The sequence below is a fragment of the Vespa crabro genome, chromosome 9, assembly GCF_910589235.1.
Source record: "Vespa crabro chromosome 9, iyVesCrab1.2, whole genome shotgun sequence".
NCBI classification, from domain to species: domain Eukaryota; kingdom Metazoa; phylum Arthropoda; class Insecta; order Hymenoptera; family Vespidae; genus Vespa; species Vespa crabro.
The window spans coordinates 8,673,357-8,687,439 of record NC_060963.1 but is presented as its reverse complement, the minus strand read 5'-3'; the positions used below and the strand labels follow the sequence as shown (position 1 = coordinate 8,687,439).

General features: G+C 27.4%; 2 protein-coding genes and 1 long non-coding RNA gene across 12 annotated transcripts; 2 read left to right on the top strand and 1 right to left on the bottom strand.

Annotated features, from left to right (window-relative positions):
• Nucleotides 1–4: 4 nt before the first annotated feature.
• On the bottom strand, nucleotides 5–3,201 carry LOC124426447 (anaphase-promoting complex subunit 7). The gene is made up of 6 exons (XM_046968139.1): nucleotides 2,638–3,201; nucleotides 2,042–2,368; nucleotides 1,545–1,954; nucleotides 1,050–1,464; nucleotides 643–917; nucleotides 5–486 (listed from the first exon to the last, which is right to left on the bottom strand). Exons 1-6 carry the CDS (start codon nucleotides 2,704–2,706, stop codon nucleotides 264–266), a joined length of 1,719 nt encoding a protein of 572 aa, XP_046824095.1. The 5' UTR covers nucleotides 2,707–3,201; the 3' UTR covers nucleotides 5–263.
• A 593-nt stretch (nucleotides 3,202–3,794) lies between these two features.
• LOC124426814 (integrin beta-PS) lies at nucleotides 3,795–9,111 on the top strand. Of its 3 annotated transcripts, none has more exons than XM_046968952.1 (10): nucleotides 3,795–4,024; nucleotides 4,951–5,123; nucleotides 5,194–5,515; nucleotides 5,596–5,824; nucleotides 5,920–6,004; nucleotides 6,086–6,733; nucleotides 6,829–7,140; nucleotides 7,242–7,442; nucleotides 7,533–8,036; nucleotides 8,190–9,111. In XM_046968952.1, exons 2-10 carry the CDS (start codon nucleotides 4,953–4,955, stop codon nucleotides 8,253–8,255), a joined length of 2,538 nt encoding a protein of 845 aa, XP_046824908.1. In that variant the 5' UTR covers nucleotides 3,795–4,024; nucleotides 4,951–4,952; the 3' UTR covers nucleotides 8,256–9,111. The 3 variants fall into 3 exon arrangements, with proteins under 3 accessions (XP_046824908.1, XP_046824909.1, XP_046824907.1); XM_046968953.1 differs by lacking the exon at nucleotides 3,795–4,024 and adding an exon at nucleotides 4,046–4,311; XM_046968951.1 differs by lacking the exon at nucleotides 3,795–4,024 and adding an exon at nucleotides 4,547–4,745.
• Nucleotides 9,112–9,502: 391 nt separating this feature from the next.
• LOC124426893 lies at nucleotides 9,503–13,626 on the top strand. 8 transcript variants are annotated; one of them, XR_006942826.1, is made up of 3 exons: nucleotides 9,503–10,077; nucleotides 10,208–12,968; nucleotides 13,062–13,626. It is a non-coding gene; the product is annotated as an uncharacterized LOC124426893 (long non-coding RNA). The 8 variants fall into 8 exon arrangements; XR_006942831.1 differs by lacking the exon at nucleotides 13,062–13,626 and having other exon boundaries at nucleotides 10,208–10,459; nucleotides 10,595–12,148; XR_006942833.1 differs by lacking the exon at nucleotides 13,062–13,626 and having other exon boundaries at nucleotides 10,208–10,773; nucleotides 10,872–12,148.
• Nucleotides 13,627–14,083: the final 457 nt, after the last annotated feature.

The following is a 14,083-nucleotide window of genomic DNA, read 5'->3' as shown; positions in this document are numbered from 1 at the left end:
TTAGTAATTGTTAATAAATTTAATTATACTGTTTTCTAAATACAAGGTATCATCTAAATAACATTTCCAAATAGATAGAGAATCTAATTTAAAAAAAAAATCTATTTCTTAATTTTAATTTGTTCTATAATAAATACGGAATAGTATAGAATATTATATGATGAAAATTCTCATTATTTAAAAGTATTAATAGATCTATAGTGTTTTACATAATTATTATACATAGAAATTTGACTATTTAGCACGGTTTAATTGTACTGTTACTATTGGCTATTAGCCTCAAGATCCATATCAGACCAAACAGCTTCAGTTTCACTTTCATCAGGTGCTTCATCAATATCGGTATCTGGTAAACCATCTCCAACATCATAAGTCGTATCTGCTTGTTCTTCTCCTACAGTCATATAATATGTTGAATCTAATTTACTTGAAGTGTTATCAAGTCTATGCATTCCTTCCAATGCTCTTCTATTACTTGGATCCAAACTGTCGTAATTAAACAATAGTTAATCTTATTTTAATATGTCATGTGATGTCATGTGATTTAAAATAAATAAAAACTTTATATTATATTATTTCCTAATTAGCTTATAATACACTACTTTTTTCAATTTAAATTATTAATTTTATTAAAATACTCACTTTAAAGCAATAGCATATTGATCTAAAGCTTTCTCTTCATTATGTACCCTTGCCCAGAGATCACCTAACATTTGATGCAGCTTACAAGTAGGTTGTATTTCAACTTGTCTTTCAAGTAATTCGATTGCAGCTTCTAAGTTCATTTCTTGTTCATATATTTCAGCTAACAAGTATACAGTTGGTAAATAAACTTCATCTTGCGATAATGCTTTTTCCAAAAGATTTTTAGCTTTTCCAACTGATACAGGATCTTTCATTAGTACAGAAGCATATAGCTATAAACATAATCTTTGTATTACAAATCAGCTTTTGTCTTTATATAAGCTTTTCATTATTATATTTTAAGAAACTAAAAATCTATAACAGAATTTTCAAGTACAACATAAAATGCATATTTTAATACTCACTGTCAATACTCTAGGAGTATGACCAAGTTGTTTACAAGAACCACTTGCAATATTTAAGGCTTCTCTTAATCTATGCATACCGACTAGACAATCAATCAAGCCTTTGTGTGGTTCATAACGATATGGTTTTAATTGTACAGCATGTCTAAAGAAAAATAATGCATCTTGATATTTTTTTTGTTCAATAAGAATATTTCCTCTTAAAATTGTTGCTTCAATATCATTTGGATTTAAATTTAATGCTTGCGCTGTTAATGTGTTAGCTCTATTATATTTTTTTGATGCATATAAAGAATAAGCCATGGCTACATATATTTCACCTATATTTTCACTATTTGTAGTTATCACAGAAATCAGCCTTTCTAACTCTTTTATGTGATGTGTTTTATATAAAACAGCAGCATAAATGTCAACACTGCAAAATACAAAAATGTAAAATACATAATGGTTTAATGATATTATTTACATTATATAAAGACATTCTCTTTATCTTACCCTGTCATTACATCTGGTTCAATAAGCCTAGCTCTTCGTAAACATAATAGAGCATTTTTATCGTCACCTGCATAATAATAACATTCACCCATAGTTGTTAATAAATTAAAATTGTCTCTTAGTAAATTAATAGTATCTAAGGATCTCAGTGTCACAACAGCATGAGTATATTCTCTATTATGAATTTGAGCATGTGCTTTAATCCAAGTATTTAACCAATCTAAATTAGATAAATTTGCTGCACATCCAACTATAAGAGAATTAACTTCTATTCCTTTTATTCCCAAAGATAATAGTCCTTCAGCAGCTTCCAAGGCTAAAGGACATTCTCTTAATACTTCTTTATACGTGGTAATAGCAGATCGTTCCATTCCTTGTTCATGAAACATTTTTGCTAATGCCATATTAATCTGCAAAACAAAAGAAAAACTATAATTGATCAACAAAACTAATATAAATTAAAAATTTATAAAGACTTGTAAATAATATAATTATACCTTGGCAGTTCTTTGTTTACCAGGAATACTTTGAAGAACTTGAAGCGCTTCCTGTGAATTTTTTAACTTGATTAAACATAAGTGAATTTGAAATTTTATGTCTATATCCGATGGTAAATCTTTTTGACCATCTTGTAATGGTTTGTTAGCACATTTAGACTTCAAAAGGCACTTCCGAAATTGTAATGCTTTTTTGTATAATGCTTCTGCTTTTCTATATTTTCCTAAATAAAAGTGGGCATCTGCGTAATACACGTAAACATGAAACTTCCCGTGCACTGGCAAAAGTTCAGAATTATGTTCACTAAGAGATAAAACCAGATTTGCCTAGAAAAGAAAATCATAAAATGGCGAATATCTGTTTCATGTGAAATATATTATATACAAATTCATATATTAGTTTTATTCATTTTTATCATATAATACTTTAATAATTATAATAAAAGAAAAATAGTTAATATAAATAAGAAAAAATAATTTATATTAAATTAAAGATAAAAAACAATTATATTAAAGAAATAAACGAATTTATACAGAACTTTATATGAATATAAAATATATTCTTACATAAATAACAAATTATGATTCCAACTTACAAGAGAAATAACATTGGAATATAACGACTGATTGTATAAAAGTTTGATTTGTTCGTACAATCCTGACATCGTATCCTTTTCTTCATAAATCTTGTGTACACAATTATTTTTAAAATATTACCTCAAGTGTTTAATTAATTATTAATTTAATTCAATTTAATTTTAATCATAACGATTACATATTTATTTCGATAAAGAAGAGAAATTATTAGTATTTATTGAAGATATATTTAGACATATTTCTTCGAAATAAACACATGTTGGTATGTACTCATTCTAAAATATTGACAAGATACTCAAAGACGCTCAGAGGATAAAATTGGATAAAATCGTATTGAATGTTAGTAACTGTAAAAGTGATAATATATATAGATTTAATGAACGTAGCATGAGTATAATAAATCCATATAGATTTCGATATCTTATATTACTGAATAAACTCTTCTAGATTTTTCCCCATAACGAAGAGTTCAAAATTGTAGAGACTGAAAACTTGACAAAAGTAGTATATAACTACTGTATATGACTCTAATGTCCCATCCAATCATGTATCAATAACATAACACCCCTTTTTTTCTCGTTTCTTTTTCGAATATATTACTATTTATGTAGAATCATTTATTAGAATAAAAGTAAAAGGCAAAACCAAAATCAATTAACCTTATTAACAGATTAACGATTTGTCATTTATAGATTATAGTGATTTTTGGGTTTCAAATAGGTTATCAAAAAGAAGCGGCGATTCAAATAGTTGTAACACTTCAAAATCTACTAAAAATATGATGTTCAAATATATATATATTTATATATATTAATTTTAAAAGGAAATTTATAATGCGTAATAAATGAATATTTAACAGATGCATTAATACATTCATTAAGATATTCATAGTTTTTAAATTTAGGCTAATTTTAAATGAAAGATGATTACTAATTGTATTAAATAATTTTATATTTAATAAATTACTATGTTAATATTAAAAAATAGTTAGGTATACAGATAATATAATTTTCTCGAAAAATTTATATGTATTTTTGAAATGTGAATTCTAGCTTAAGATTTTTTCGCCATTATCTTATGGTAAAGATTCGACATCGTAATCTATAAGACGTAATACGCATGCGCATGGAAAATCAGCAGTATCCAAAGTTATATAGAAAAAAGGTGAGCAATAGTGAGGTGCAAGTAAGAATCGAGTGGAGTCGACTATTCGCGAGCAGTTGTATTGGTTATACTTGTGCTTACATTAGTTCGATGTGGGCTGGGAGTAGTACGTAGTGTATCTGTATCTTTTCATAGGTTACCATTTATGGTAATCTAAATTGCAAGAAAGTATCTTTTTATTTTGTGATGTTTTAGAACTAGATTGAAAACAACATCTATTAAGTAAGCACTGAACAGTAAATTTTATTTTCTTTTATATAAATGATAGTTTGACAACTTGTTATAGTTCTTTAAACGATTTTATTTTAAACCATAACTATTATAAACCGACGATATCTCGATATAAGAATAAAAAGTGAATAACAAAATTGTCAAGAAACAGACACGTCTTATATTTACACAGGAAATTATAACTACAAGTAGAAAGATTATAAATCAATGTTATCGAATTCGACGTATAGGAATATACGGAATATCTCCCTTCTTCCTTTTATTTCTCTTTTATGCTGGTAAAAGTAATTTTTCTTTTGTTTTTTCCAGTGCAGATTTATTATTCTTATATTTTATCTCATGCTTAATGATTAGAAGAATCCTTATTTAATTTAAATAATTTATTCTATTTAAAAATCCATTTTTCTTTATTTATATTTAAGAAAGTTCAATTTTCTATTATTTATAAGAGAAATGATTTTTTTTTTATGACATCTTATTATATCAAAAAAAATGTTAATTATCTAATATATATATATTATAAAGTATCATATATCTCATAAAATATTTTATCATATTTTGACCAAACCAATTACAGAGAACTTATACTGAGTCATACAGGAGACACTGACTCAATGGGTTAATAATAGAACTTATGCTTCTCAGAAGTAACAAGTCAGTTTATTTAAATTAAAATTGGTCATGGCTAAGTTTAAACATTTTGTAATGAAAAGTGTGTCAAACTTGATTGTTTTTATTATTTTTACTTGTGTTTTTATTTTGTATTTTATTTTTTCCTTTATATGACAAAGTATATTATATAAATATATTAATGTATATTAATGTTAATAATTTTTGTAAAAGTGTTTAACTCTTAGAAGTTTTAAGTCTTATCAATTATTTTATTGTTCTTTTTAAATAATTTATATCACTTATAGGAATGTTTGGAAATTTAAGATGGATCATAGCAATAGTAATAGCGATATTGACTTTAATAGTCACAGCAAATTATACACCTTCAGAAAGACTGACAGGAATGAATCCTTGTATCAGTAAACAAACATGTCATGAATGTATACAGACCCCACATTGTGCTTGGTGTGCAGCTCCTGTAAGTAATATAAATATAGATATTTAAATCAATATTAAAAATTAGATTGTAATGCAATATACTTTTTCAGAGATTTTCTGAAAAGAGATGTTTCCTTCCTAACATTAACACTAAAATACTTGTAACATGTCCAGAGAAATATACATGGAATCCGGACAATGTTTTTAGTATGGTGAGACATCGTAATTTAACCAAAGGAGGTTATTCAGTCGGTAGTAATGCTGGCATAGAAAGTCATGATTCTTTCGAACACACTTCTTCTACAAATTATTCTAGCACAAGTTCTACACATTTTCATCAGGAAAGCTCGAGTAGTGGTAGTAGTAGTAGTAGTAAAAGACAAGATGCTGTGCAAATGTGGCCCCAAGAAGTGAATTTAAAACTTAGAATAAGTAAGATATAATTACTATTTTTTATTCTATTGTATTATTGAATATACAGTGTATCTACAGTTAAGTAATAATAATTTTAGATGAGGCCTATAGGATGTCATTTGCATATTCTCAAGCTGAAGATTATCCAGTTGATCTATATTATCTTATGGATTTAAGTAAATCGATGGAAGATGATAAGAAAAAGTTATCTGACTTAGGTCAGTTACTCGTAGAAAGTATGAGTAAAATTACAAGCAATTTCCGTTTGGGTTTTGGTAGTTTCGTTGATAAAGTAGTAATGCCCTATGTAAACACAATGCCAAAATTGTGAGTTTCCTTTAGATATAAATAGAATGTTACATAAGCTATGGTGATAGTTAAAGATAAGCATTATATGCATTTGCTTTTTCTTTGAATTTTAGCCTTGTAGAGCCATGTGATGGATGTGCAGCACCATATGGATACAAAAACATCATGAGACTTTCACAAGATACAAGACATTTTGCTGTAAGAAAAAAGATTTAGTTAGAATTTTCAACCTCAAGCTAAAGCTTGTAATACATAATTGATTATGTTTTTCATTTGCAGGGTTTAGTTAGAAATGCCTCTGTTTCGGGTAATTTAGATGCTCCTGAAGGAGGATTTGATGCAATTATGCAAGCTATTGTTTGTAGAAATCAAATTGGTTGGCGAGAAAAAGCTCGTAGACTGTTGGTATTTTCAACAGATGCTGGGTTTCATTATGCTGGTGATGGCAAATTAGGTGGCATTGTGAAACCAAATGATGGAATGTGCCATCTAGATTATAATGGTCTTTACACTCATTCTTCACTTCAAGATTATCCAAGCATATCGCAAATTAATTTAAAAGTTAAACAAAATGCTATTAACATTATATGGGCAGTTACTGAAGAACAAATCAATGTATATAAAAAGTTAACGAAACACGTAGAGGGATCATTTGCAGGAAAACTATCAGATGATTCGAGTAATGTTGTGGAATTGATTCGGGAACAATATAATGCTATTTCTAGTTCAGTAGAAATGAAAGATACTGCTAGTAGTGCTGTGAAAGTAAAATATTTTTCAAGTTGTTTAGGCTCAGGACCAGCTATCGAAACTTCAAAGTGTGATGGATTGAAAGTTGGTACAAAAGTAGAATTTATTGCTGAAATTGAAGTCACTAGTTGCCCCACTAACCGGTCTGAATGGAAACAGAAATTTGATATTTATCCAGTAAGTACTACACAAAATTCAATAATAAGTAAATTGTGATAGTTTAATGTACATATATATAATATGCATAAGTACAACATTATAAATGTTGATAGGTTGGTATCAATGAAACATTAACAATTAATTTAGAAATGTTATGTGATTGTGAATGTGAACGAGATGGTCCTATGTATGAACCAAAATCTCCTGAATGTAATGGTGTTGGTACATTGAATTGTGGAGTCTGTGATTGTTATGATGGATTCTTTGGAAAACGTTGTGAATGTAGTCCACATCAAGAAATGAGTGGATTTGATAAGCATTTTCAATCTTGTAGACCAGATAATACGTCTCTAGTAGATTGTTCAGGAAGAGGTACTTGTGCGTGTGGTCAATGTGAATGTGAAGAAAGAGAGAATCCTGAAGAAGTAAGTAAAAAAAGATACAATAACCAACATTATAGGAGTAAATATACCTTAAGAAACTATTTAAATATGTAATACAAATTTTCTATTTTTTTTATTTATAGATAATATCAGGTCGTTTTTGCGAGTGTGATAATTTCTCGTGCGATCGTGATCAAGGATTTCTTTGTTCAAATCATGGAACTTGTGAATGTGGACAGTGTGTTTGTAATGCTGGTTGGTCTGGACCATCTTGTAGTTGTAGATCTTCAAATGATTCCTGCATAGCACCAGGAACTAATAATGGTATACTTTGTTCAGGACATGTAAGTAAAATGAATTATTTTATTCCAACAAAACTTAATCATCTTTGAATTTAATATTCTTATCTTATTATATTATCTCTACTTGTTAAGGGTGATTGTATTTGTGGTGAATGTATTTGTCATGAAGAAGGTAACACAAGATACTCTGGTAAATATTGTAACAAATGCCCAACATGTCCAAGTAGATGTGAGGAACTTAAAAGTTGTGTACAATGTCAAATGTATGGAACTGGAAATTATAGCAATCCAGAAGAATGTGCTAAAAATTGCAGAGAATTTGTACCCGAGGCTGTAGAAAATGTTATAGGTGATGTTGATAATGATGAAGTTATGTGTTATGGAACAGATGAAGATGACTGCAAGTATAATTTCGTTTATTATTATAATGAAACGAATTGTTTGAAAGTACGTGCACAGGCAGAGAGAGAATGTCCACCTCGAGTGAATATGCTTGGAATAGTATTAGGAGTTATAGCTGCAATAGTTCTAATAGGTTTAGCTTTATTGTTATTATGGAAATTATTAACAACGATACATGATAGAAGAGAATTTGCAAGATTTGAAAAAGAAAGAATGCTGGCCAAATGGGATACAGTAAGTACTTGTAATTAAATAATACAAATTAATACAAATTAAGAAATTATATATACATTGTTTATATACATTAATTATATATATATAATTTATATACAATAATATATTTATATAATGAAACTGATATAATTTATTTCGTTTTGTTCTTTACAGGGTGAAAATCCTATTTATAAACAAGCAACATCTACTTTCAAAAATCCGACATATGCTGGAAAATAAAATTGTTTAAATTCCATGACATGGCGATGAATTACAAGTGTTCATAATATTATTTTGTTAGCATTTATATATAGAAGAATATTATTATGCAATATTCGAACCTGCCTTAACATTATATTAGTTTATTTCATAATAAGTTAAAACATATAATTAATTTAATATTCAATTACATTAAAATAGTCATTAATTTTACATATAATATTGCCATAATACATACGTTATGAGTGTGTACAAATTTTATATATGACTTTGTGCGTGAAAGAGAGTGCGTGTAACTATATGCTATTGCATACATAAATGACTTAAAGTTTGTATAAAATAGAAAATCTATATATATATATATATATATATGTGTGTTTGTGTATATATATGTATATACATATATATATGTATATGTATATATATATATGTATATGTATATATATGTGTACATATATATATATATATACACGCGTAGATGATTGATAGTTATATGCAAATATTGAAACTCAAGTCGCTTTATAATATTAATTTTAATAATGACTTATACATCAAAGTGCCTTTTATGGTACGTTTTGAGAATTAGTAAAATTGATCTTTCATGATAATAAGGATACTTATAAAAGATACTGATGCTATTATGTATAATTTGTATATTTAACAATTTAGAATCTCTTTATCAACATGGAAAAACATCTAGACTTACTTCTGATGTCCAGTGTCTTGACAGAGAATTAAACAATGCCTTGTACTGATTATATATTTGATGTTTTGTATGTATATGTTAAGTTTTATCATGGAAACAATACAGATATCTTTGTATTGAGAAATTAATGTAAAACTATATGAAATAATAAAAGACTATAACAAACAGAAATATTCTTATAAACATAAAATATGTACTAATACAGTTCTAAAAAGAGTAACTACATCACTTGAAGAAATTGTAAGAATAATCGCTAACAAGGGAAGAATTTGTACATTCAAAAAGTCATAAAATTTTATGGATATATAGAAAATTTCCTCCTAAGTAAAATGCTATTTGTTGTTTTTTAACTTTAGTCTATAAGGAGATACAAAACGTTCTTAATAAATAATACCATAAAAAGACGAAGTATTAAAAGAAATTCGGGAAACTATACTTTTATTCTGAATGATTACAATAAGAAATATATCGGCCATTTTGATTTAAACATATTTTTTTTTATTTCTATCATCAAAAGTAACCGTGATGACTATGCTTCGAGTTTTAAATGAATCGCCCAATATGTACTTTTCGAACATTAAAATTTTGCTATTTCAATTCTCTTCATTTATATGATAAGAGTATTTTATAAACACGACCATTTTTTTATCGTATACCGAACAAGAAAAAGAGTATAACTTTTTTCAGCGGCTATATTTGCCTTTCCTACTATTCTTTTATTTTTTAGTATGATGCGTTCCCGTTGATTGCTTCATCACTATGATTGTTCGCATTGATAGCTTTTGCTAAGTGTATATATTGATGGCCTGATTGCTGTATGACTGATCTATGTGACGCTACTGAAGCGTCAGTAGATCCTCTGTTAGTGCGCATCTATTCCTGATACCTTAATGTTTCTTTACAATATTAACATTTTATCGGAAACTGTTAAATGCTAATAAAAAATTAGCATTTTCAATGCTATTTATTATATAAATTACGTTAGATTATAGTCGTCGTCCATTCGTGCATCTATTGTGCGGTCTTCGTGCTGTCGTGATGTCGTATTACGCATTGAATAAATAGAATGTTAAATATTGAAATTATAGATATTATTGAACATTAATTCCTAAAAGGTTATGAGATCATTTGTGAACAGTAAGTAAGAGTAAAATTGTAATTCAGTGCGTAAAAATGGATACATCCTAGAATGTTTTATATCAGAAACGGTAGTACTTAAAAAGAATTTGAATTTATCATTTTTTCTTTTGTGTGACATTTTTTCCAGGAAAGGTAGCAAGTTTAAAAAGTGTGTCAAATTTCCATCACTTTCAAAAAAAATTATGATATATGAAAAGTTTATACGAAAATTAATGAAAAACTATTACGTAAGGAATAAGAATGAAACATTGACAGTTAATGAAGAGGCTATTATTTACAAATATGACTTTAATAGTTAATTATTATTACTACTTAAGTTATAATGCTTATTACTACTTTCCTACTACTAGCTGATTTTTTCCCTTTTCTCCTCAATCTGGTAACACTAGGCAAGATCATATATTGAGATTTTCTGATACATTAAACAAACTAAAAGTTATTGACGTAAAGATCTGCAAAATATGGTAGTCATTCTCTTATTATCGATTATACTGCAATCTTATGAATCCCTTAGAGTAACCGTTAAATCTCAAGAAGAATTATCGATGGTGGAGAAGCTCAGGATAAAGTTACTAGAGAAATATTAAATGAGACAACGACGAACTACGGACAAAAATTTCGAATTGATGTTAATTTCTAAACATCTAAAGAGTAATACTGAAGGGAAAAGCGAAAAAGATTGACTCGAGGAAAGTCCGTTGATCTGTAATCTAAATGTTATTACTGTGGAAAGCAATTGTCGGACATTAAAATGTCGATTGGAGAATTAAAATATTTTGTTATCTTTATAGATCAATACTTAGATGCTGATTGAGATGCTAGCGTAGACATTTTGATAGAGGTAGCGGTTTTGGATGTGTATTAAAATGTACGTATCACGTGGCATATGAAATGTGTATTAAGCAATTAAAGATCTATATATACATATACATAGGTATTTAAGTACATAGATAGCATGGTTGAAAATAAAAGAATTGCTACAGGAATACGGAAACTTATGAAAGTGTGCAGATCTGGAAAGAAGTCTCTTAGAAAAAATGCGGGTCTGATTGATTATTTCTGATAGATTCAACACAATTGTAAAGATAAGCATGCATATTACCCAGAATAGTGGTCACATAATCAACAAAACCATATAGCAACCCTTGATGGTGAGCGACAAAGAAGAGTGTCCGCTTGCCTTTGTTTTGTATCACGGAACTTGTTTCTAGCTTTGCATTATATGTATTTCATATATATTTATATTATATATATTTATATTCATATATGTATATATGAGTATATACATATATGTATATATACATATGCGTACATGATTTTATATGTATAATCGAAGAGTTCTCTAATTTAGATGTATGATGAAACCTCACGTTTAACTGTTCAGTGGTTATACACATATATTTAAATACACGTGAAAACATGTAATAGAAATACACAGGTACCTATGATTAAAAATTATACGAATTGAGATCCGGATTTGTTTACCACATGTGAAATAGGTCTATAATTTCCAGATATGTTGGTAGTACTATAAACTGTTTCGCAAAGAAACAAAGATTTGTAGCTATGTCTAGCTTGGAGGCAGAATATATGGCTTTATCTGAGGGTACAAAAGAAACAATATACTTAAAAAATTTTCTAATGAAAGTTATTGGAAAAATAGATACTTCTACTATATATAACAATAATTAAAGCGTAATGTAAATGACAAAACATTCAGTTCACCATAACAGAACAAAACACATTGCTGTAAAATATCATTTTATCTGTGATTATTCATAGAAAAGAAATCAGTTTTGACTATCTTTCAATAACAGATATGCCAGCTGACATTCACACCAAGAAATTTAGTACATCGAAGCTTTTTTCAGAATATCAATCAGAATAGAACAGATTTGTTAAAATCTTAAAAATTGTAATTTTTATGGGAGGCGAGCTATGTAAAATATTTTATGGGGTAGTAAACAATTAGCATTTTCACCATTAGATGACACTAAGCTGTAGTTATTGTTTATTCATATGATATTATATTACACATTGAATAAATAGATAGATTGTTGTATACAGAAATCATTAGAGATTATTGGACATTAGCTTCTAATACTTCTGATTAAATTGCCACTTTTTTGGCTTATTTTAATCTTTAAGGAGATGAAAAGTGCTCTTAATAAGTAAAGTCTTGCAGTATTTGTGAAATTTAGGAAAATATATTTGATATTCAAAATGACCACAAGAAGAAAAATTTAGTGTTTTGAATTTATCTGAATCTGAATAACTATTTCGATATAACTATTTCGAATCAAATATATCTTTTATAGAAGTTTTCTTCTATCAAAAGTAATCGTGATAGCCTCGCTTCGAGTTTTGAATGATTTATCCGGTATATATTTCTTAAACATTAAACTTTGTTATTTCAGTTCTTTTAATCTTTACTGTTTGTTCCATTAAGTACTTTTCATCTATAAAAATAAAATAGATACAATTTGAATTATCGTGATTTAATGGCATTATAATTTTATTTATTACATTTATTATTATATAAAAGGAATTTTAGTAAGATACAAAAAGCACGTACAATTGCAATATTTTATCATTGATGTAACTTATTAAATTTTTTCATTTTGTATTTATACTTCTGTTCTCGTATTGACTTCCTTTCGCAAACATATATTTGCGCCAATTTTGTCATTACAATTGTATAGCATATTATAAGATATTTTACATTTCATTGTAAGCAAATTTATAAAATATCAGACTAAATGTAACAGAGAAAAATATGTTTAAACACTGATGCATGTTCCCTTGTTTGCTTAAATAATTTTTTTTTCTGTATTAATAAGTCAAAATTTGCTAAGCCGTATGTATCATGGGTAAAAATCATCTTATGGGTAAATATCACTTTATGATAACTATTCTATAAAAGTTAATTATCAATGATGATATAATGAAATATTTTATAATATATCTTTTACTCACAATAGCAAATGAAAAGTTACACAAAACGGCACCGTATGAATGTGTTAAATTTGTGATGAAAGAACGAATATTGGGGCCGTTCAGAGAGAAATGCTTTATGTGCACATGATAAAAGGGGGAGATCGTACAGCAAAGGAATGTTATTAAAAAAACGAATATTGAGCGTACGAAATAATTAATATTCTGAATGGACTGGAATTCGAATCCGGATTCTCGCATGTCACGTGTAGTGCTTCATTTTCAACTAACTGTATGGTGCCTAAAAATCCAAAGTCTTCACACTTTCATAGCCTTTCTAAAATGCTATGAAAATTGCCTACAATCAAAATTATCCAAATAGAAATCTTTTATAAACGCGTGATTAAAGAGATAATATCGGTCTTCTTTTATTTTCTCAGTTATGATATGTGCACATGCAATACTTTAACCTTGGAAATGACCTGTCATATACAATATAATAAACCAGCTCTCACAGCCATAATATTTTTTTAATTCTTACTATATCTATTTGTTCGGTTAGGTGTGGCTAAAATCTTATCAATGACATATAACTGTCATCGATACTTTATATCGACATAGCTAATATATAGTATATATATATATATATATATACATATATATATATATATATATATATAGTATACATCTCAATTAATTATAGATAATCGTCTACATGAGATATAAAAATTGTACATTATCTATTATTGATTTTCACATTATTTATGTATATCTTTTTATCAATATATATCTTATATCAAATTGTTTGAGTAAATATTTATTTTCACGTCAATCGTTTCCACGATGTACGTGCAGTATTTTTTATAATGTGTTTTTTATTTAATATTTTTCTAAATATTTAAATAACTAATATAATTATAATATACTACAGTATTTTTCTACATTATTCGTTATGAATTGATGCCTCTTGAATGTTGTCGGATAAAATTAATTTATATGCTGGAAAAGAATGTTCTATATCACATGACATCATAAAGATATATTTAAATTTGTATTAATGATATGCTGG

Coding starts and splice junctions, on each gene's coding strand:
- LOC124426447 (XM_046968139.1), bottom strand. CDS start 2,706: ATGTCAGGATTGTACGAACAAATCAAACTTTTATACAATCAGTCGTTA. Junction 2,369..2,637: donor ATTCCAATGTTATTTCTCTT/GTAAGTTGGAAT, acceptor TTTCTTTTCTAG/GCAAATCTGGTTTTATCTCT. Junction 1,955..2,041: donor GTAAACAAAGAACTGCCAAG/GTATAATTATAT, acceptor TTTGTTTTGCAG/ATTAATATGGCATTAGCAAA.
- LOC124426814 (XM_046968951.1), top strand. CDS start 4,715: ATGGCTAAGTTTAAACATTTTGTAATGAAAA. Junction 4,746..4,950: donor TAAACATTTTGTAATGAAAA/GTGTGTCAAACT, acceptor TATCACTTATAG/GAATGTTTGGAAATTTAAGA. Junction 5,516..5,595: donor GAATTTAAAACTTAGAATAA/GTAAGATATAAT, acceptor TAATAATTTTAG/ATGAGGCCTATAGGATGTCA.